Source organism: Podarcis melisellensis (genome assembly GCF_964234715.1).
Source record: "Podarcis melisellensis genome assembly, chromosome: 13".
NCBI classification, from domain to species: domain Eukaryota; kingdom Metazoa; phylum Chordata; class Lepidosauria; order Squamata; family Lacertidae; genus Podarcis; species Podarcis melisellensis.
In genome coordinates this window covers 46,811,511-46,834,328 of record NC_138545.1, presented here as the reverse complement: position 1 = coordinate 46,834,328, position 22,818 = coordinate 46,811,511, and the positions used below count along the sequence as shown (strand labels likewise).

The 22,818-nt window shown below is 46.1% G+C and overlaps 1 protein-coding gene across 2 annotated transcripts in view; it reads left to right on the top strand.

The window, feature by feature from the left end:
- Nucleotides 1-6,447: 6,447 nt before the first annotated feature.
- Nucleotides 6,448-22,818, top strand: part of SMYD1 (SET and MYND domain containing 1) — a 45,852-nt gene continuing 29,481 nt past the window's right edge. For both annotated transcript variants that reach the window (XM_081884183.1, XM_081884182.1), the window contains exon 1: nt 6,448-6,639. In XM_081884183.1, coding sequence (XP_081740309.1) covers nt 6,518-6,639 — 122 coding nt within the window. In that variant the 5' untranslated portion in view covers nt 6,448-6,517. The remainder of the gene's footprint in view (nt 6,640-22,818) is intronic.

The following is a 22,818-nucleotide window of genomic DNA, read 5'->3' as shown; positions in this document are numbered from 1 at the left end:
CAAGGAGAAGGGGACGGCAGAGGACGAGATGGTTGGACAGTGTTCTCGAAGCTACGAACATGAGTTTGACCAGACTGAAGGAGGCAGTGGAAGACAGGAGTGCCTGGCGTGCTCTGGTCCATGGGGTCACAAAGAGTCGGACACGACTAAATGACTAAACAACAACAACATAGTGGGAGGGTCTTGCTGGCCTCTGTAGGTGGTGGAGGCAGTCATTGTGTGCGAACCATTAAGAGAATTTTGCATTCAGCAGAGCAACTGGCAGGGGCGTCTTACCCATAGACGTTAGTGGCGTGGGGCACCAGGGCGTCAGATTTTGGAGGGCGCCACAGACTGAGTGTCCGGGAAGGAGGGTCAGGGTGCTCCCTTCCCTGCTCTGGGGCATCCCGCTCTTCTCTTAGCCACCCATTGGAGCGCGCTGCATCCAGCTCATTCTGTGCAATCCCGGCGTCGAGCGAGGATGGGACAGTCGGCGAGTCACCTGATCTGCTTCCTGGCCCTCCTGTTGCGTGGATTTCCTTGGACGGGGGCAGGTAAGGGACGCTGGGCGCTTAGAGGGAGGTTTCACAGGAGGGTGTGGGAGGGCATCTGGGCTGCGATCTGAGTGCCTCTTACGTGCAGTGCTGAGCGTGCGTTGGACCACGTGATGTAAACGATGACGGACCGAAGTCCCCCCCCTTTAAAAAAATGTCAACAACTTTGGGAAATGGGGGGAGGGGGAGAGATATTTGCACCACGGCACTGGATATGCTTAAGACGGCCTTGGCAACTGGCCTAGTGACCTCCAGGAGCAAAGACGTTGCAAGGAACCCTGAGCCCTTGCCCCAGGATATAAATACAATAAAAATACAGTCGTACCTTGGTTTTCGAACAACTTAGTTCTTGAACATTTTGGTTCCTGAACGCCACAAACCCAGAAGTGAGTGTTCCGGTTTGCGAACATTCTTTGGAACCTGAACGTTTGACGTGGCTTCCGATTGGCTGCAGGAAGCTCCTGCAGCCAATCAGAAGCCGTGCCTTAGTTTTCAGACATTTTCGGAAGTCAAACGGACTTCCAGAATGGATTCCGTTTGAGCACCAAGGTATGGCTGTAATATGAACAAGTCCTACCTACATTTTTAACATCATGAAAGCTGTTTGGAAAGAAATGCTTTTTTCAGAAACGAGCCAGCCCCCACCTAAACCTAGTCTGAAACACTCACCTAAGCTAACCCAATCTCTCTTCTCTTTGCTCACTAACACCTCTAACTCTCCTTCCTTCTCTCTCTTAATGCCTCTCCTCTGATTTCATCACTGGACACTTCTGGCAGCAATAGATGTCACGAAGGAGGGCAGGCCACTGTTCCCTGGACAACCCACCATCGGAACTTGATGCTCCTTCAGAACTTTCAGACAGAACGTTGGTCTGATGGTCCGTCTGCTAGGTTGCTTCAAAGTTTAACATCTCACTGCATTCCCATATCTCTCTTTTGGGTTCCAAAGTTACTGGAACAGGCCCTATAGATGATTTCCCTTACGGCAGTGTAACACAAGGAAACTTAGTGAAATGGGCATAAAAGGCATATTTGCAGAGCCCAGCACAGTGGGCTGGGGGTGGGGGCACTTAGAGGAAGGGTTTAGAAGCAACCAAAATGTCACTACACTGGCTTGGGATAAAAAATGGCCACAACTTTATTGATTCCAGATGTAAGCTGGTTTTGGCATAGGCATTGGGTATGTATCCTGAATCGGCCAACTCGATGGCTGAGTCATAACTCCGTCAGGGTTAATCCTGGGGTTAAGGATCCCTCCATGTCTCAGATCAAATAGGGCAATTCCACCAGGATGCCATCAACCTCCATCTGAGCTTTTGGACAGAACCCTACCCTTGGAGCCTTTTACCAGGGTGCCCCAAATTTTGATCCCCTAGGTTTTTGACTAGATAGATAGATAATCCAAAGACCAGCTCACGTAACATAACACAATAAAAACAGCGTTCATAAAGATAAAATATGCAATCGGAGCAGATTGCAGCAATAGCTCATAAAATTGAGATATATACATACACCTATACAACTGAGATTTGGGCTACCATTAAAAAATTGACCTTGAGGTGCCTCAAAGAGCGACTTCAGCATTTACCTAGTGAGCTATTTTATTCTAGAGGGTGATATGTGTTAAGTTGTGGGTGAACATATCAGACAACACAGCGATTCTTCAAACAGCTCTTGTTTATTCACAGGCCAGAACAGAACTGAACTGAGGGGTTCAGCCAGCCTGCTTATATAGAGCACCACTAGAACCCGTTGCTCGGTCCCAGCGCCTGCCAACCTAGCAGTTCGAAAGCACCCTCGGGTGCAAGTAGATAAATAGGGACCGCTTTCTAGCGGGAAGGTAAACGGCGTTCCGTGTGCTGCGCTGGCTCGCCAGAGCAGCGATGTCACGCTGGCCACGTGACCCGGAAGTGTCTTCGGACAGCGCTGGCCCCTGGCCTCTTGAGTGAGATGGGCACACAGCCCCAGAGTCTGGCAAGACTGGCCCGTACCGGCAGGGGTACCTTTACCTTTACCTTTAGAACGCAACAGTAACCATTTTCTGTAACTATCCAATCACTGAACGTCACTTTCAACCCCTTATTTGCATATGTGGACCTGAGTGAAAACTATCTACAGTATCCGCCTGCTGGCCCAGGGTATGAACTTCAGTACATAACAAACGGTGCCTCCAGATCTGGGCGCAGAATCTGGCTATCAGCCAGGTGGTCTTGTGATCTTTGCCTAAGAGGAGAGAATTAAGTATAGACTTGTCTGAAAGATCGGTGAGCCTCTTCAGCAAAGGATCAGTGGTGTCTCTACAGATCTCAACATAAAAAGGACATCTAAAAATATATATGTTCAGGGCTTCTTATTTGCCCTAATGGGCAGGCGCAAAGTCTCTGTGCATACAGGACTCTTCTATAGGAGCCTACCAGAACCGGTGAGGGCAAGGCTGAGCTTCTAGCAAGAGTAAAAGCCCTTCTTGTGTTTCTGGATGTGAGGAAATACAGATATGTTGCTGGAGCGGCTACGTATCTCCCATTTTCTATGATTTTATAATTGGGGACCCTTGTACAGTCCTGTTGTCTCTCTATGTCCATGATTCTTTGCCTAACCACAGATCTAGCTTGGCCCAGGCCCATAGTTATGAGGGTTTGGGGAGCAAGGCTCAGTTTCTGAAGAGTGTTTAGAACTGCTGTCTGCCTGTCAGACTGAAACTGGTCGCTCAGAATCAATGGGGCTATTCCTCGGGGAAGCAGTTTCAGAGTTGTTGTTGTTGTTTAGTTGTTTAGTTGTGTCCGATTCTTCATGACCCCATGGACCAAAGCATGCCAGGCACTTCTGTCTTCCATTGCCTCCTGCAGTTTGGTCAAACTCATGTTCATAGCTTTGAGAACACTGTCCAACCATCTCGTCCTCTGTTGTCCCCTTCTCCTTGTGCCCTCCATCTTCCCCAACATCAGGGTCTTTTCCAGGGAGTCTTCTCTTCTCATGAGGTGGCCAAAGTATTGGAGCCTCAGCTTCAGGATCTGTCCTTCCAGTGAGCACTCAGGGCTGATTTCCTTCAGAATGGAGAGGTTTGATCTTCTTGCAGTCCATGGGACTCTCAAGAGTCTCCTCCAGCACCACAATTCAAAAGCATCAATTCAGTTTCAGCGTTAGCCACTTATATATTGATGTTAGACTAATATGAGCTTCGACTTTCATCATGCCTGTTTCTACTCTGACCCATGCATCTGAAACGCATCTAGGAACTTGTAGAAGGGCTCTGAGGAGTTTGGATTGCACTCTTTCAAGGGGAATGAATGAGGAGGGTAGGTTTTTGACTAAAGGATCCAACCCAATGTCTTTCTGCCAAAGTAGGGGCAGTTACGATGAGGATAGCACACCCCCCAGACTGGTCCAATTTGTCTGCAGGCAAATTCCTCTCTAGCCCCAAATACAGCAACTGAGTAAGTAATTCCATAGCAAAGCCATACACGTGCGATACCTGCGTAAGCCCTGGGCAGAGCTGCAGGATGACCAATTTCGGACGGCACTGCCTGATCACAGTGCAGCCAGTTTTTAGGCCCCGGCAGCGGAACTGACAGAAGACTGGCTCTGCCAGGTCCACTGCCAAAGGACCACCCCTGAGACCACCAGGGTCATGATTGGCCCAAAGGAGTTTAAATCTTGGCAGGCAATCCCACCAGCCCCCATGGCTGAACAAGGCCAACTGGGATGCTAGCTGGTTGCATGGACTAGAAAGTTGGCCTTGTTTGGCCATGGTAAAATACATCTTAGTGTATTTTTTATCTTTGTGGAAGCCACCCAGAGTGGCTGGGGAAACCCAGCCAGATGGGCGGGGTACAAATAATAAATTATTATTATTATTATTATTATTATTATTATTATTATTATTATTATTATTCTCCAGTGGCTGTGTGGGGTCTCAACGGCCACTGACGTCTGGATACAGAAAGTGGTCTTTCTATTTTTGTGCCGTCCTCCAGAGACATACCAGACCTGCATTCCAGACTGGTACATTGATACCACCCCCTTTCCTATCTCGAGCCAATATTTTTATCTCTCCTGTTATAAAAAGAAAACACCTTAAGCCTCTTCCGTCTTAATCAATCAAACCACCTTTGTAGATTAGTTGAGTCAGTCATGTTCACAGTGAGTACTATTTTTAACTTCGATGCTTTCTAGCCTCAGATGTGGGTCATATTATTGTACAATTTACATTTTGATCGTATGTCTTTGTAACTTTTATCAACTTTCTCTTTTTAAAAATACAAAAAGCCATTTGTATTTGTTGTACAGTGGTACCTCGGGTTACAGACACCTCAGGTTATAAACACTTCGGGTTACAGACTCCGCTAACCCGGAAGTAGTACCTCAGGTTAAGAACTTTACCTCAGAATGAGAACAGAAATCGCGCGGTGGCCTTATAATTGCACACATGTGCTTAAAGGTGTGTGGACAATGCCTGATGAAATCTCCAAAGACAGGAATTTCAGAAATAAGACTTCTACTATTCAGGGGTGGGGTTAATCTTCAGAATTCTGCTTAAGCTATTTGTCTTTCTCTGTGACGAGCAGAAGTAGAATGAATTAAAAGCTGCAATGTTATGAACAGTTACAGTCACCGTGCTTAATTTGCATGTGGAACACATCTTTCATATATCACAATCTGGTTTAATGTAGTGCGGGGTTTTTTTTAAGGTATGTATATCTTGCCTAGGGATGTGGGTGGCACTGTGGTCTAAACCACTGAACCTAGGGCTTGCCGATCGGAAGCTCAGCGGTTCGAATCCCTGTGACGGGGTGAGTTCCCACTGCTCTGTCCCAGCTCCTGCCAACCTAGCAGTTCGAAAGCACGTCAAAGTGAAAGTAGACAAATAGGTACCGCTCCGGTGGGAAGGTAAATGGCATTTCTGTGCACTGCCGTGGTTTCGCCAGAAGCGGCTTAGTCATGCTGGCCACATGACCCGGAAAAAATGTCTGCAGACAAACGTCAGCTCCCTTGGCCAGTAAAGCGAGATGAGCGCCGCAACCCCAGAGTCGTTCGCGACTGGACTTAGTTGTCAGGGGTCCTTTACCTTTACCTTTATATCTTGCCTCCACTCCCAAGCAGGTTCATGTTTGTTGTTGTTGTTTAGTCGTTTAGTCGTGTCCGACTCTTCGTGACCCCCTGGACCAGAGCACGCCAAGCACTCCTGTCTTCCACTGCCTCCCACAGTTTGGTCAAACTCATGCTGGTAGCTTCGAGAACACTATCCAACCATCAATGGTTCATGTTTACATGAGTATAATCTCATCTTCACCCAAGGGACAAGCAAAGATGCCATGTCTGCTTGGGAGAAGGGTGCCAGATTTCTGCAAGACCTTTGAGTGACTTCCAAGTGCAGGTTGCATGGCTAGTGCCCTCTGGGCAGCTTATGTGCTTAGGGGGACATGTTTTCAGTGCACAGTCTTCAAATGCAGCCCCACATAACTCCGCTTGTGTGTCAAACAAATGCAGCATTGTTTAATTTCTTTTTAAAACAGTGCAAACAGTGTCGAATGTTACTGGGCATTACACGCAAGGCATGCTACTTAGCACTTTCTCAGCTGTTGGCTCCTGACAGGCAGAAGCATGTGGTTTCTAAAAATACACACAAGAACACACATTATCTTTCCAGTAGGAGAGTGTAAAGTAAATGTTGTGGCTGTCGCATGCACAATAATTTTCATTTTGGTTGAAAAATAATATTGTGTTATTTCGTTGGGCTAATGAAACAAACTGCGATCCTACAGGACCAAACTCTCGCCACCCATCCAAGGACACTTTGAAGCCCTTGTTGTGTCTCCCGCCCCCTTTGCTATGGAAATTTGGTGTTAGTTGGGAGGTGCCGAGGCAGACCATTTATAGGATTGGTCATCTGGAAAGCCTTTAAAGAGCAGGAGTGATAAGAGATTTGAGTCACTTGGAAACCCTCATCTTACGAGCTTGGATGCTTTGATATAACAAAAAGGAGCATGGAGAACGTGGACGTGTTCACCTGCGAAGCCAAAGGCAGGGGGCTGAAGGCCGTGAAGGAATTTTGGGCAGGAGATGTCATTTTTGCAGAGCGAGCCTATGCTGCAGTAGTATTTGACAGGTAAGGACAACCAAAAGAAAGGAAAGTGTGTTGCTGAAAATTTGGACCTCGCTGCTAACAGTGAATGGAAGAGGGAGCTGATGTGGAAACAGCTGGCTTTAATTCATCCCAGTCTTAGCAGGGGGAATGCTGTTACTCCTTGTCTAATTTACTAATGAGAAGCATTTCAGGAAGAGAGATGCATTTGGCTGTTAGCTAGAAGGTTAGTGAATCGAGCCCACCCAGGGACAGCTGTGGGCAGGATTCCCGTAAGGGGTTGGACTTGATGACTTTCGAGGTACCTTCAAGCTCTACAATTCTATGATTCTGGTGGCGCTGTGAGTTAAACCACTGAGCCTCTTGGGCTTGCCGATCAGAAGGTTGGCGGTTTGAAACCCCGTGACGGGGTGAAATCCTGTTTCTCGGTCCCTGCTCCTGCCAACCTAGCAGATCGAAGGCACATCAAAGTGCAAGTAGATAAATAGGTATCACTCTGGCAGGAAGGTAAACGGCGTTTCCGTGCGCTGCTCTGGTTCGCCAGAAGCGGCTTAGTCATGCTGGCCACATGACCCGGAAGCTGTATGCTGGCTCCCTTGGCCAATAAAGTGAGATGAGCGCCGCAACCCCAGAGTCGTCTGCGACTGGACCTAATGGTCAGGGGTCCCTTTACCTTTACCTTTTCGACCCTATAGCCAGAACAGAGCAGGTGCAGAGTGGCAGCTCAAAGACTGAGCTGAGTCAGAAAGTTCCCAGTGAAATTCTCACCTCTGCTGTGATCTCACTGGGTAGCCTTAGACAGGTCAGTAGTTCTCAGCCTCAGTCTCCCCCATCTGTGCCATGGGGATAATAATATTGATCTGCCTCACAGGGCTATAAGAATTACTGAGATATGAAGATGCTTTAGCATTCAAAGCACTGCATGGTTGACAAACATTTATCACCATGGTCACCTGACACCAGCAGTGTCAAGCATATGAATGACTTGTTTGTACTATTCTGCTGAGGCTACCAGATTGCAGTGCCGTAGTGTGTGGGGTGCAGGGGGGGGCGGCCGCACCGGGCGCAACATCTGGGGGTTAGGGTTAGGGTGCGCAAATCCACGGGTTAGGGGGCGCAAATCCACGGGTTAGGGGGCGCAAATTACTTGCCTTGCCCCGGGTGCTGACAACCCACGCTACGCCACTGCCAGATTGTATGCCACAGGGATATTTCTGCCCGTAGCTGTCAGCATTTTCCCTTTTTAAAGGGAAATTCCCTTATTCCGAATAGGATTCCTCGCAAGAAAAGGGAAAAGTTGACAGCTATGTTTCCGCCTCTCTTTTATTAATACATTTACTGTACTGAATTTTACAGAGATATGTCTCTCAAAGGGTGGGAGTAGGATTAATCAACCTTTTTATTTATTTAATTTTATTAAACAAGATTTATATAACAATAAAACCTCTAGGCTGTTTACAGAAATATAAAACATTAAAAATCTAAATTAAAAAGTTAAAAACACATACTTAAAATCATTCAAAATCAACAGCAGCTACAAAAATTATAAAACGCATGTAACTTCTGCGTGTCTGGATAGGCTTTTTTAACCATTTGCCCAAAGGCCCCAATGAATATTTCCTCGTTGAGTTCCTACCTTCCTTCTTATTCTCTCATTATTCCTTCTTCTCTGCTACTAAGTGGATGCTTTAAAACCTGGTGATTGTTTTCACATAAATATATTATTTAGTTTGGATCAAGCCTTGGAGAGGATTCCCCCAAATTTGTTTTGTTGTTGCTTAGTCGTTTAGTCGTGTCCAACTCTTCGTGACCCCCTGGACCAGAGCACGCCAGGCACTCCTGTCTTCCACTGCCTCCCGTAGTTTGGTCAAACTCATGCTGGTAGCTTCGAGAACACTGTCCAACCATCTCGTCCTCTGTCGTCCCCTTCTCTTTGTGCCCTCCATCTTTCCCAGCATCAGGGTCTTTTCCAAATTACTGGGCATTAATCAATTATTATTTTTAATTATATTTATTAATTTCCAAGAAAAAGGATATAAGCATAACATTGTCAAAACAATTGGTTCCCCCTCTCCCACCCTTCCTTTGGAACAGAAGATGAATGCAGCAAATTTGCACATATGTGTAGTTGGCAGATACTAGTCATCAGGGCTTGAATACTGGAACGTGTCCAGAGGAGGGCAACCAAAATGGTCAAAGGCCTGGAAACGATCCCTTATGAGGAACGGCTAAGGGAGCTGGGCATGTTTAGCCTGGAGAAGAGGAGGTTAAGGGGTGATATGATAGCCATGTTCATATATATAAAAGGATGTCACATAGAGGAGGGAGAAAGGTTGTTTTATGCTGCTCCAGAGAAGCAGACACGGAGCAATGGATCCAAACTACAAGAAAGAAGATTCCACCTAAACATTAGGAAGAACTTCCTGACAGTAAGAGCTGTTCGACAGTGGAATTTGCTGCTAAGGAGTGTGGTGGAGTCTCCTTCTTTGGAGGTCTTTAAGCAGAGGCTTGACAACCATATGTCAGGAGTACTCTGATGGTGTTTCCTGCTTGGCAGGGGGTTGGACTCGATGGCCCTTGTGGTCTCTTCCAACTCTATGATTCTATGACTTTATAAAGCGATGCCATGTTCCAGCAAAATCATCCTTTTCAGTCGCATCATTCAGGGTGTGAACTCTTAATGCGTTTCTCAGATACATCCTGTTTCCATGGTGTGATATGAAGACGACCAAGTCTTTCCCAATATTTCGCTATGAGCAATCGTGTCGCTACAAGAAGAAAAATGATATGTTCCTAGTGCAACAATTTACGTTGAGTATCTTAAAAAATTCTTGGTGAACCCAAGCATGGGTTGCATTGTACATCCTAATTCACAATTTTGCTTGTTTCTGTAAATACCCTTTTCCAAAATGGTTGACCTATCAATTAACTGAAATGCTTTTTGAATCGAGCAGTTGAGAAGTCCCAGCTGGCTCCACTGACTGACTCCACCTTGAAGCGAGGCACTTGCAAAGGTTTCTTTAACTGCTTTCTCTCTGGTGTGAACACTATAACTCCTCTGTGCACTGTAGTCAGGAATGGTGAATTTGTAGTGCATGCTGCCCTTAAGTAAAACCCATCCTCAAGTGTCTTCCTTGAAACACTGATCTCCTGTTGCAGGCCTGTGTTAATAACCTCCCAGGGGGCTGCCTGTAAGTTAGTAAAGGTAAAGGGACCCCTGACCATTAGGTCCAGTTGTGACCGACTCTGGGGTTGCGGCGCTCATCTCGCTTTATTGGCTGAGGGAGCCGGCGTACAGCTTCCGGGTCATGTGGCCAGCATGACTAAGCCACTTCTGGCGAACCAGAGCAGTGCACGGAAATGCCGTTTACCTTCCCGCCGGAGTGGTACCTATTTATCTACTCACATTTTGACGTGCTTTCGAACTGCTAGGTTGGCAGGAGCAGGGACTGAGCAACGGGAGCTCACCCCGTCGCGGGGATTTGAACCGCCGACCTTCTGATCAGCAAGCCCTAGGCTCTGTGGTTTAACCCACAGTGCCACCAACCAAGTAAATTACTCTTCCATGTTTGGAGCCTGAAGTCCAGTGTTATTTTTCTAGAAAAAGAGGTGCTGGAACTCACCATGAAAGTCTCCCTCATTCTCTTAAAATGGCAATGGTGCCCAGCTGAGAGGTGCCAAAACTAAGTTCCGGTGAGTTCCAGCTGAAAAAAACCCTCTCCTGAAGTCCATCTTCAAGGTTCAGCAGACAATGGGCACCCCTTTAGTATGCAGTTCAAATTCCTATTTCAAGAAATAGGCAAAAGATCTTCTAACTCTCCCTTCCAATTCATCCCTGTCTGAAAGTAGTAAGAGTTCTGATATGTACTGAGTTGAACAGGATCCAAACTGCAGCAGTCTGATTGGTCCTAGAACAATAGGATCCAAAATGCTGCAGTTTTATTGGTCCTAGAACAATAGGATTCAGAATGCAGCAGTCTGATTGGTCCTAGAACAATGCAGCAGTATGATTGGTTGGCAGGAGCCACCCAATCCAGCTCCAGATAGAAGTGAATCCACAACCTGTTGGCCTACAGGAGAGTTCTGGAATTAGCCAATCACGCGCAGCCCATTGTGTAAATAATGTATATAAAGCAGATACTTTGAGGGGACTTTCATTCCTCCTCGCCACTATGAGCTGAATAAAGAGCATGAAATCCACTCTCGAGTTCTTTCTTTGCACACTTCATGTTCTGAATTCTGGGCCGCTTGTAGTACCCAAGTCACAAAATTTGGCAGAGGCTCTGTTGTTGTTCACACTGGGGGGGGGGTGACTTAAAAAGCACCCTGCCTGCATTTTGGCTCACACAGGAGAAAGTGGAACATGTACTGCAGGCTATTGAGGGCAAACCTGGGATCAGAGTTTGTGGCCGAGGCTGGGTGAGGTTGGAATAATGCTGGTTGTAAATGAGAGTAAGATATTTCTTGTGAGGTGCGGAAGAGAGTCATGAATTCTCAAATTGCTATTTGAAACAAGTTGATTGCTAGAAACCGAAAATTGTAGTGTTGCTTGTTTGGTTTTTATCTATGAGCTGCCTTCAACCATTTTGCACTTTTAACAAAACTGAAAAACAAGGAAAATTTGCTTCGCTTTATCTTTATCTTTTTAAGGATCTGGCGTACAAACTTTAAAACACTGAAGTTGGTACAATTTTAAGACGTGCAATGTCTTCCAAGCTCACTTGGGTTTTTGTTTTTTTTTAATTAACAGTTTTATTGCAGGCTTTCCACATAAATAGACAAGGCATGAAAGATGTGCAGGCCCATACGTCAATGTCTCATTGTGGAATTCTTGATCGTTATGTACAGCTGTCTTCTGACAAAATGGTTTATATGTGGAGAAGCAGGAACTGTTGATGTTACCCTTAGGCTTGTTCCATATCACCATTGCTTGGATAGTAGGTGGTGAGCATGCCATTGCTAAATACTGTATGCACAAACAGATAGTGGTAGTTTCCCCCCTGTAAAGTTAAAGGTAAAGGTAAAGGTAAAGGGACCCCTGACCATTAGGTCCAGTCGTGACAGACTCTGGGGTTGCGGCGTTCATCTCGCTTTATTGGCCAAGGGAGCCAGTGTACAGCTTCCGGGTCATGTGGCCAGCATGACGAAGCCACTTCTGGCCAACCAGAGCAACGCACAGAAACTCCATTTACCTTCCCGCTGGAGGTTTATCTACTTGCACCTATTTATCTACTTGCACTTTGACATGCTTTTGAACTGCTAGGTTGGCAGGAGCAGGAACTGAGCAACGGGAGCTCACCCCGTCGCGGGGATTCGAACCACCAACCTTCTGATCGGCAAGTCCTAGGCTCTGTGGTTTAACCCACAGCGCCACCCGGTCCTCTGCCATTGCTAAATACTTTATGCGCAAACAGATAGTGGTAGTTTCCCCCCTGTGCTGTTGCACAACTTGGAAACCATGGCTGCTCGACTGAAAACTCATCTATACACTTCTACTTTTTCCATGGCTTTCCCCAGAACACAGGACAACCCGAATTGTGTGTGAGCCTTCTTTTGATGAACGTTTAATCTGGCTCATTCACCCTGCATGGAAGAAACCAACCATGGCTGGGGATCTGACCATGTGGTCTTGGTGAATGGACTGCTAGTTTTAAACACATGAGACAATTTTATTTATCTGGGATGAATTCTGGTCTTCATTGTGAAGTGCATACAACTTTTCTGTTAAGGAACAAACTCCTTAACAGAATTGCTCGCAAGTGTCAAAAAGAAGCCAAGGCTGTTTTGGAGTTTCTGGGTAATAATCCAACACAGATTTAAGAATATTCAATTCTGTACTGAATCAGTGAGTTCCAGTAGCTTCTGAGAACAGAGAAATACATTGCACTGGGCACAATCCTTGGTGCTCGCAACAGATCATATAGTAAAGGTAAAAGGACCCCTGACCATTAGGTCCAATCGTGACCGACTCTGGGGCTGTGGCGCTCGTCTTGCTTTATTGGCCGAGGGAGCCGGCGTACAGCTTCCGGCTTGTGTGGCCAGCATGACTAAGCCGCTTCTGGTGAAGTAGAGCAGCACACGGAAACGCTGTTTACCTTCCCACCAGAGTGGTACCTGTTTATCTACTTGCACTTTCACGTGCTTTTGAACTGCTAGGTGGGCAGGAGTACGGACCAAGCAATGGGAGCTCACCCCATCGCGGGGATTCGAACCACCGACCTTCCTATCGGAAAGTCCTAGGCTCTGTGGCTTAACCCACAGCACCACCCGTGTCCCCAACAGATCAGATGCACAACAGCAAAGAAAATCTAGAGCCCAAGAATGTCCAGCATGTGAGTTGATTGCAAGGGATAGCCAGCCATGCATTCCCAAATCTTTTCTAATCACAGGGATCTAAAAGTTATTGGTGAGATGTCCACATGCCTTAGGACTTCAGTCTCTCCACTGAATGTAGCTGGTAGTTTCCAGAATGCAATGTACTGGAAATCAAGGAGCACATTCTAGAGCTTGGCTCTGTCTCTAATGCGTTGACAGCTTATTCCAGTAGCTCATGTTACACTCAAGGCATTCATGTTGGGAGGGAAGCTATGGCAGCTTGTCATAATGTAATGAGCTACTGTCCTGTATCCAATTAAAAGCTTGCATCATTGCTTCGGAGGATTATGATGAAGCAATTTTTAACGGATGAGATATTGTTTGGTAAAATATAATTGAGGTAGATGTCATATTTGGCTGGGAAGGTTAGGTAAAGGTAAAGGGACCCCTGACCATTAGGTCCAGTTGTGGCCGACTCTGGGGTTGCGGCACTCATCTCGCTTTATTGGCCGAGGGAGCTGGTGTACAGCTTCCGGGTCATGTGGCCAGCATGACTAAGCCGCTTCTGGTGAACCAGAGCAGCGCACAGAAACGCCATTTACCTTCCCGCCGGATCGGTACCTATTTATCTACTTGCACTTTGAGGTGCTTCCGAACTGCTAGGTTGGCAGGAGCAGGGACCGAGCAATGGGAGTTCATCCCGTCACGGTGATTCGAACCGCCGACCTTCTGATCGACAAGTCCTAGGCTCTGTGGTTTAACCCACAGCGCCACCCACGTTATGAGAAACCATATATAACTATATATGTGCCATATATAACTATATATATATATTATATGAGAAACCATATATAACTCTGAATATCAATGATCATACCCTTTAACCAAAGCACAACTATTTTGTGTGATGTCAACCCTGATATAGCCAAAGGTTAAGTATGCAGACTGAATTTCTCCACACTTAACAATGCTGTTTGCTTTTTTTGTGTGAAGAATGGGGCATTTGAGGGTTAGAGTGGTCTGATCTCCCCAGAGTAATGTGTTATGTCTTTGTCCAATTTGAAATGCGTCTGAAATGCACCACATTTTTTGAAAAGAGAAGCCTTGCTGCAGAGCCTAGCAGTGGGGCATAGGGTGCAATCGTATCTGCATATCTGCTCTGTAATAGGGGCAGATAGAATCATAGTATCATAGAGTTGGAAGAGACCACAAGGGCCATCAAGTCCAACCCCCTGCCAAGCAGGAAACACCATCAGAGCACTCCTGACATATGGTTGTCAAGCCTCTGCTTAAAGACCTCCAAAGAAGGAGACTCCACCACACTCCTTGGCAGCAAATTCCACTGTCGAACAGCTCTTACTGTCAGGAAGTTCTTCCTAATGTTTAGGTGGAATCTTCTTTCTTGTAGTTTGGATCCATTGCTCCGTGTCCGCTTTTCTGGAGCAGCAGAAAACAACCTTTCTCCCTCCTCTATGTGACATCCTTTTATATATTTGAACATGGCTATCATATCACCCCTTAACCTCCTTTTCTCCAGGCTAAACATGCCCAGCTCCCTTAGCTGTTCCTCATAAGGCATCGTTTCCAGGCCTTTGACCATTTTGGTTGCCCTCCTCTTGACACGTTCCAGCTTGTCAGTGTCCTCCTTGAACTGTGGTGCCCAGAACTGGACACAGTACTCCAGGTGAGGTCTGACCAGAACAGAATACAGTGGCACTATTACTTCCCTTGATCTAGATGCTAAACTCCTATTGATGAATGGGTCATTTTGGGTTTCTATCAGTTTCTCAGTTTTCCAGTTCTTCACTTTTCTGAATTAGTTGGCCAGTTCTTTTTAATGAGTCCTTGCGGAAACTTGTGAGTATTTTAGTGACAATTTCTCTTAATGCACAACTTTCTTTGCAAGCAATTTCCCTTAATATAATTCATTTTATAGACTTTCCCCACTAATCAATGCCTTCCAGTAACAGACCAATCTTTGTACACTTTATTTGGTTGGAGCACTGCGCCACAAAATTCAGAGAAGCATGAATTTCAAAGGATCGCTGTGTTTCGGTTTACGTATTGTTTTTCAAATTACAAATTGGGTAGGGTTCGCATTAAGATCCTAACCATATGGAATTCCCCCACCATCCCTACTCGGTAGTAAGTCCTGGTGCACATCTGGGAAATGAACATTTTAAAAGCTTCAAAAATTAAATGTTAAAAAATAAATGTTCACAAGATGGTGAGGCACTACTCTGTGAGAGGGAAGGTCTTTCTGTTTTGTTCTCTCCCCTGCCCTCAGTCCTGTAAAAGTCTAAATGAACACTCCTTCCAGGAGATGTCATTTCAATATTCTATATATCTTTAACTGGATACCTCAGGTTACAGACACTTCAATTTACAGACGCTTCAGTTTACAGACGCTTCAGGTTACAGACTCCGCTAACCCAGAAATAGTACCTCAAGTTAAGAACTTTACCTCAGGGTCGAACAGAAATCGTGTGGCGGCAGCGGGAGGCCCCATTAGCTAAATGGTACCTCGGGTTAAGAACAGTTTCAGGTTAAGAACGGACCTCCAGAACGAATTAAGTTCTTAACCCGAGGTACCACTGCAATACCCTTTTTCTATATTGGGTTGATCTGAAATTATTTGCCAAAGGGGATTGAAGAGAGCTGGGCATGGATAGAAGCGGAAAGGAGGGTGAAAGTGTAAGTAGGGCCTCCCCAGCTGATCTTGGGGGTGGGGAGCTGGGTGACAGCTGCTTGGCATATTCCTCACCTGGGTGGCTACCTGGAAGTTCAACCATCTCGCTGGAGGTTTTCCTAGCTTCAATGTGGCACCCCAGAGGGATAGTTTCCTGTGTGGGGTCTGCAGTCTGACACCTATAAAGACTGAAAAATGAGTGAATAATAATAATAATAATAATAATAATAATAATAATAATAATAATAATAATTTATTATTTGTACCCCGCCCATCTGGCTGGGTTTCCCCAGCCACTCTGGGTTGGCTTCCAACAAAGATTAAAAATACATTAAAATGTTACACATTAAAAAAAGGACATTCCACAGGGTGGGTGCCACTACTGAGAAGGCCCTCTGCCTGGTTCCCTGTAGCTTTGCTTCTCGCAGTGAGGGAACCACCAGAAGGCCCTCGGCGCTGGACCTCAGCGCCTGGGCAGAACGATGGGGGTGGAGACGCTCCTTCAGGTATACTGTGGTATATTGTGGCTGTGGGTCCCAGGCATCTATCTTTCTTGAGAGACAATAGAGTGGGCCACCAGGGGAGAAGTCAAACCACAGAGACTTACTTCTCTGTGGCACAAGCCTGGGCAGCGTGGATGGAGGTCCTGAGCTGCCCCGATGACAGGAGCCCCCTCTGAGCCTCGCTGATGTGGTCCAAATGAAAGCAGAGCAACACATTTGGCACCGGTTTAGCTGCATGAGTTGCTGGAAGGAAGTGTACAAGGCTCCCTTAGGTTTCCAAGCCCTGACAGGTTCTCCTGCCAAGTCGGCACTCAAGCAGAGACTCAGAAAATGCTTCTTTTTTAAAAAAAAGGGCATAAATTTCTTGCAGATAAGCTGAGCAACCCACACAAGGCTCCATTTCCCCCTGTAGGACTAAACCAGGCAAGTGTTAGAGGGGGAACCAGAGCACATGGAAATGCCATTTACCTTCCCACTGTAAAGGTAAAGGGACCCCTGACCATTAGGTCCAGTCATGGTTGACTCTGGGGTTGCGGCGCTCATCTCGCTTTATTGGCCGAGGGAGCCTGCGTACAGCTTCTGGGTCATGTGGCCAGCATGACTAAGCCACTTCTGGCGAACCAGAGCAGCGCACGGAAACACCGTTTACCTTCCTGCCGGAGCGGTACCTATTTATCTACTTGCACTTTGACGTGCTTTCTAACTGCTAGGTTGGCAGGAGCAGGGACCAAGCAATGGGAGCTCACCCATTGTGGGGATTCGAACCGCTGACCTTCTGATCGGCAAGTCCTAGGCTCTGTGGTTTAACCCACCGCGCCACCCATGTCCCTGTTCCATTAATACAGTCCCTCTTAAGATACGTTCAGTAGACACACTGCCTTCCACAGAACCCAAGAAACTCGGCCACAGTGAAGTGATGCAAACCCTGTACATTAGGGTATCTAATGTTGTGTTTACTTTTGTTGTGGTGGTGACAGGATGTCCTGCTCTTGGCCTCGGGTGATCTGGGGAACTCTGCTGTCACAAGTAGCTCCCACTCACAAATGCATGGTTACCAAAGGCGCTGAAAGACTAGAGTCACTTCGACAGGGATGCAATGGGTCGCTGGGCCATTCCTCAAAGGGCAGAGGAGGGCTATTAATAAAATTGTAGGGCAGGGGTGAGACGTGACTGACCCACAGCTCCTTGTCAGGAAAAGAATGCTCTGCAGACACAACCCTGTATCCGTGTGATGGTTGCATCTAAAACTGTGTCACAGTGTATGCTTTTAGAATACATCTGATGGCATCCCTGTTTAGGGAAGCTTTTAATGTTTGATGCATTACTGTATTTTAATATTTTGTTGGAAGCAACCCAGAGTGGCTGGGGAAGCCCAGCCAGATGGGCGGGGTATAAATAATAAATTATTATTATTATTATTATTATTATTATTATTATTATTATTATTATTATTAAGCGAAGCACCCACGCTACACTAGCACTGCATTTATGACGAAGCAGGAATCTTCTTTCAAACCTCTCCTTTCCCCTTCATCTTTCCAATTTTCTTATTTTCCCTCAGAGCCCCCAGCACACCCTGTTCCCTGTGACTGTAACATGGCCTTATCTAAACTGGCAGCATGCCAGGCGGTTGTCCATCTTTGACCCGCTTCATGTGTTGCCACTAAGAGAAGGGGAGGCACCACACGAGTATTAACATAACACCGGTCTTGAAAGACCTACACTGGCTCCCAGTACGTTTCTGAGCACAATTCAAAGTGTTGGTGCTGACCTTTAAAGCCCTAAATGGTCTCAGTCCAGTATATCTGAAGGAGCGTCTCCACTCCCATCATTCTGCCCGGACACTGAGGTACAGCGTCAAGGGCCTTCTGGCAGTTCCCTCACTGCAAGAAGCCAAGTTACAGGGAACCAGTCAGAGGGCCTTCTCGGTAGTGGCACCTGCCCTGTGGAACCCCCTCCCACCAGATGTCAAAGAGAAGAACAACTACCAGACTTTTAGAAGACATCTGAAGGCAGCCCTGTTTAGGGAAGCTTTTAATGTTTGATGCATTACTGTATTTTCATATTTTGTTGGAAGCCACCCACAGTGGCTGGGGAAGCCCAGCCAGATGAGTGGGTATAAATAATAAATTATTATTATTATTATTATTATTAGTAGTAGTAGTAGTAGTAGTATGCATCCATTACCTCTAGGATGAGAAGCATGACCTCATGCATTAGCATAGCTGTCTGCAAAGCAAAAAACCTACATGTGAATAGCTGCTTGCCCATAGGCTTCCATGCAGCCAGGCAGGGCCGGCCCATCCATGAGGCAACATGAGGTGACTTCCTCAGGTGGCAGGAGCAACCGGGGCAGCAGATCCTGGTGTAGATCTTTATCCCCCCGTGTTCTTGATGTTCTTTCCTGGTGGGGAGTTGGGCACTATTTTGTGGTTCACCTCAGGTTTCTTTTCCTGACTTAGGTTCTGTTACCGCCTTTTGCTCGACTATGGAACCAGCAGAAAATAAGCTACAGAACTGATGAGAGATGATAGTTGATGATATTTTAATACAGCTCTTTGAAATGAAGATGTCGCACCTTTCCTCTCCGAAGTCACTGAAACCTTGTTTGTTAGGCAGGCTCCACTACCTTGCGTGCTGACAAGGTCGACAGATTTATGTGGTCTATTTTTTTTCTCCCTGGCAAGCTGTCGCAGCCAAGACTTGGAGAAGGGCAAGTGCAGTCGCCGTGGGTTTCGTTTCAGGGACTTGAGAAGTTCATGTCCAGTGAACTTTCTGAGGAGGGGAGCTTCTGCATCCTCTGAGTCAGATGACATATGGAAGCTGTAGGCCTCCCAGGGTTGTAGGACTTCAGCTTCTATGTCTGTGGCTCTGGTGGCTGGGTGATGGAATCCAGTAACATGTGGAGAGCTGCAGATTCCTCTTCTCTAGTGACGAAACACTCGCAGGAATGGTCATCTTCAGCATACCTGCCTTATGTGATGGAGCTCTTGCCCAGCTTCCCATCTATCTATCCATCCATCCAACACACAGAGGTGCAGAACATGCCCATGCCCACCAGGCCTGCCACAGCATCACATATCCCAAATGCCTGCACATTGAGCGCCAATGTTGAAACATATTTGGGAACAGCTGCATATGAATGGGCTCTCCACTCATTCAGGAACCCTGTGCGGTTCGATGCTCTCATGAGCTGTATCTTTACAAAGTCCACCTTGCAGCCACCCCCCTTTGATCAAGGCTAGCCCTCTTATGGTGGGGCGGGTGGCGCTATGGGATTTGCTGATCAGAAGGTCAGTGGTTCGAATCCCCGCAATGGGGTGAGCTCCCGTTGCTCGGTCCCTGCTCCTGCCAACCTAGCAGTTTGAAAGCACGTCAAAGTGCAAGTAGATAAATAGGTACCGCTGTGGCGGGAAGGTAAACAGCATTTCCGTGTGCTGCTCTGGTTGTCAAAAGAGGCTTAGTCATGCTGGCCACATGATCCGGAAGCTGTATGCCAGTTCCCTTGGCCAGTAAAGCGAGATGAGTGTCGCAACCCCAGAGTCGTCCGCAACTGGACTTAACGGTCAGGGGTCCCTTTACCTTTACATAACATTAATGTTCTGTGGGAACATTAAGCTCAAAGTCATTTTGCTCAGTGCCAAATTGATTATCTCTGAGCAGGGATGGAATGATAGGTTGGATTTTCTCAGTTTCTCGTACAGTTCTTCATGTCCCTACAGCAATCTGCAAATTCTCTTTTTAAAAATCCCCACGGAAATTTGGTTTGGGGTGGGAACTGCTTTTGGGAATGAGGGTTGATAGAGGAGATAACGTGAGTCATTTGTCCAAGCTGATGGGCTCAGAAAAATGGCCCAGGTTCTTCCGACTTTTAAGAGCTCATGTAATTTTCTACTTAACCTAAGATGAGCTTAGGGGAGCTCACCCACCATTACTCTTCTCCAAAAGTAAACTATTTTGTGATTAAACATTTTTGAGGCTCTGCACTGAGACAGGAAAGGGATGTGGGTGGCGCTGTGGGTTAAACTGCAGAGCCTAGGACTTGCCGATCAGAAGGTCGGAGATTCAAATCCCCACGACGGGGTGAGCACGTCAAAGTGCATGTAGATAAATAGGTACTGCTCTGGCGGGAAGGTAAACGACGTTTCCATTCACTGCTCTGGTTTCGCCAGAAGTGGCTTAGTCATGCTTACACCAGTTCCCTCGGCCGATAAAGCGAGATGAGCGCTGCAACCCCAAAGTCAGCCACGACTGGACCTAATGGTCAGGGGTCCCTTTACCTTACTGAGACAGGAAGGCAGGAACAAGTTGCAAAACCACTGGGTGAACTGATGCAGAAGTGTACCCTCTACTTCTGCAGCTGCCTTCCTGCTTATCTAGTAGGTTTTATTTATGTATGGAGGTGCTTTTATCTTATGCTGGTCTACGACCGTATTAAAGATTTGGATTGGATTGGAAGTGCTTATGTATCTCAGTTGGACGCTGACTTACATGGCCTGCAATGCACTTGCATCAACATGGTAATGTGATATATAGTATCTTGGACAAGTGAAGTAGTGATCTAATAATTCCTTGCATTAATCCTAGCAACAATGCAGTAAGTCAAGTGTGACTTATTTTCAGGGAGATGTGAAACAGAAGTGTGGTCATGCAGCTCATTCATATGTATGTTTGCTCATAAATAAGTCCTAAGGAGTAAAATGGGATGCAAGTGTCTCTTCTTCATTACAACTTGTGTTTATCATGGCCTCCTCTAAGATGGTTTATTTCTTCAGGCAGCTGTTGCAGTTGTTTTTATCCCAAGCCTTTGTCTCCTTGCTGCCATATATGGAGACAAGCTCCGCTGCCCCTTTTCACCCTACTGACTTGGCAGCTGACAGAAACCAGAACATCTTGAAGTGTCCGAATCTCAGTTTCTCTCAGTTTCTTGTTTTCCCAGTCCAAAGTTCACTTTGCCACCATTTCACATCAGTCTGACTTTTTTGAGAGTCCTCTTGAAAATTCACCTGCATTTTTAGTGCCCATTTCGTTTGCAGTTTTGCCAAATACACACATAAGGTAAGCAACAGGAGCTCACCCCGTCGTGGGGATTCAAACCGCCGACCTTCTGATCGGCAAGCCCTAGGCTCTGTGGTTTAACCCACAGCGCCACCCGCGTCCCTTAAATACACACATGCTTACAAGCAATTTCCCAGAACACAATGCATCATTGTATGTTATTTTTTACTTTAGCATGCCTTTGATAACTACATCACAGCATTTGGAGAAGTGCTGGAAAAGAGAGGGGTGGACTTGGTTAGGGGGCAGAACAGAACAAGATATACTTATTATTTATTTACCCTTTCTAATACAGTGGAACCTCAGTTGTTGAATGTAATCCATTCTGGAAGACCGTTCAACTTCTGAAATGTTCGAAAACCGAGGATTAACGGGCGGCCAGCAAAATCCATTGAAAAATGGAAAAACATGCAGCAGAAGCCATTTGACTTCTGAGGCACGTTCGAAAACGGAAGCAATTATTTCCAGGTTTTTGGTGTTTGGGCTCCAAATCGTTTGGCTTCTGAGATTTACGATAATCTTTATTGTCATTGTCCCATACAGAACAACGAAATTGAAAAAATCTACATCATCCATTAAAAAACCAACAAGCCTGCTATCCCAGCTATCCCAGCCTGGTTAACCCCCTAAAAACTCTGATACCCCATAATAAAATACAATATACTCCCACAGAGACTACCTTACACTGTGTTCAAAACCAAAATCGCATTTGGATAGAAACTGTTTCTCAGGCGGCTAGTCCTAGTCTTTATAACCCTGTGCCTTCTTCCAGAAGGCAGAAGCTGAAAGAGATTATTTCCGGGTTGGGCACTATCCTGCACTATCTCTGCAGCTTTCTTGTGATACCTGGAAGCATAGATTTGATCCAAGGTGGGAAGAGTGCACCCAGTTATTCTCTCTGCAATCTTTACAACCCTGGAACCAGCATTGTTTTTTCCCTAACCGTGTAGCTCCCAAACCACACACAGAGACCATAAGTTAATACACTCTCAACAGTACAATGGTAAAATGGCATCAAGAGGTCAAAACCCGAGGTTTCACTGCATGTCCTTTCCTGTTTTGACCTACGTATCTCCTTCCCCAATTCTTTAAGCATGCTGGAACAACTCCAGAAAGTTGTCTGTTACGTCTGATTATGAAAAGCAAAAAAAAAACCCTTCCAGTAGCACCTTAAAGACCAACTAAGTTAGTTCTTGGTATGAGCTTTCGTGTGCATGCACACTTCTTCAGATACACTGGAGTGTATACACTTCAGATACACTGGAGTGTATCTTCAGATACACTGGAGTGTATCTGAAGAAGTGTGCATGCACACGAAAGCTCATACCAAGAACTAACTTAGTTGGTCTTTAAGGTGCTACTGGAAGGATTTTTTTGCTTTGACTATGGCAGACCAACACGGCTACCTATCTGTCTGATTATGAAGATAGTTTTGCCTGTTTGTACAACATGAAGCAGCTGTGTGAAGCTGTGGCTTGGATACAGAATTTGAGCCCACTGCTACTGAAGAATGGAGCCTCTCAGAATGTGGCCTGACGAAAGGAGCCCTTGACGGAAGTATCCCAAACACCTCACCACAAGACAAGGATAAAATGTAATTTGGGAGGAAAACAACAGAAATGCCCAAGCAAACACACA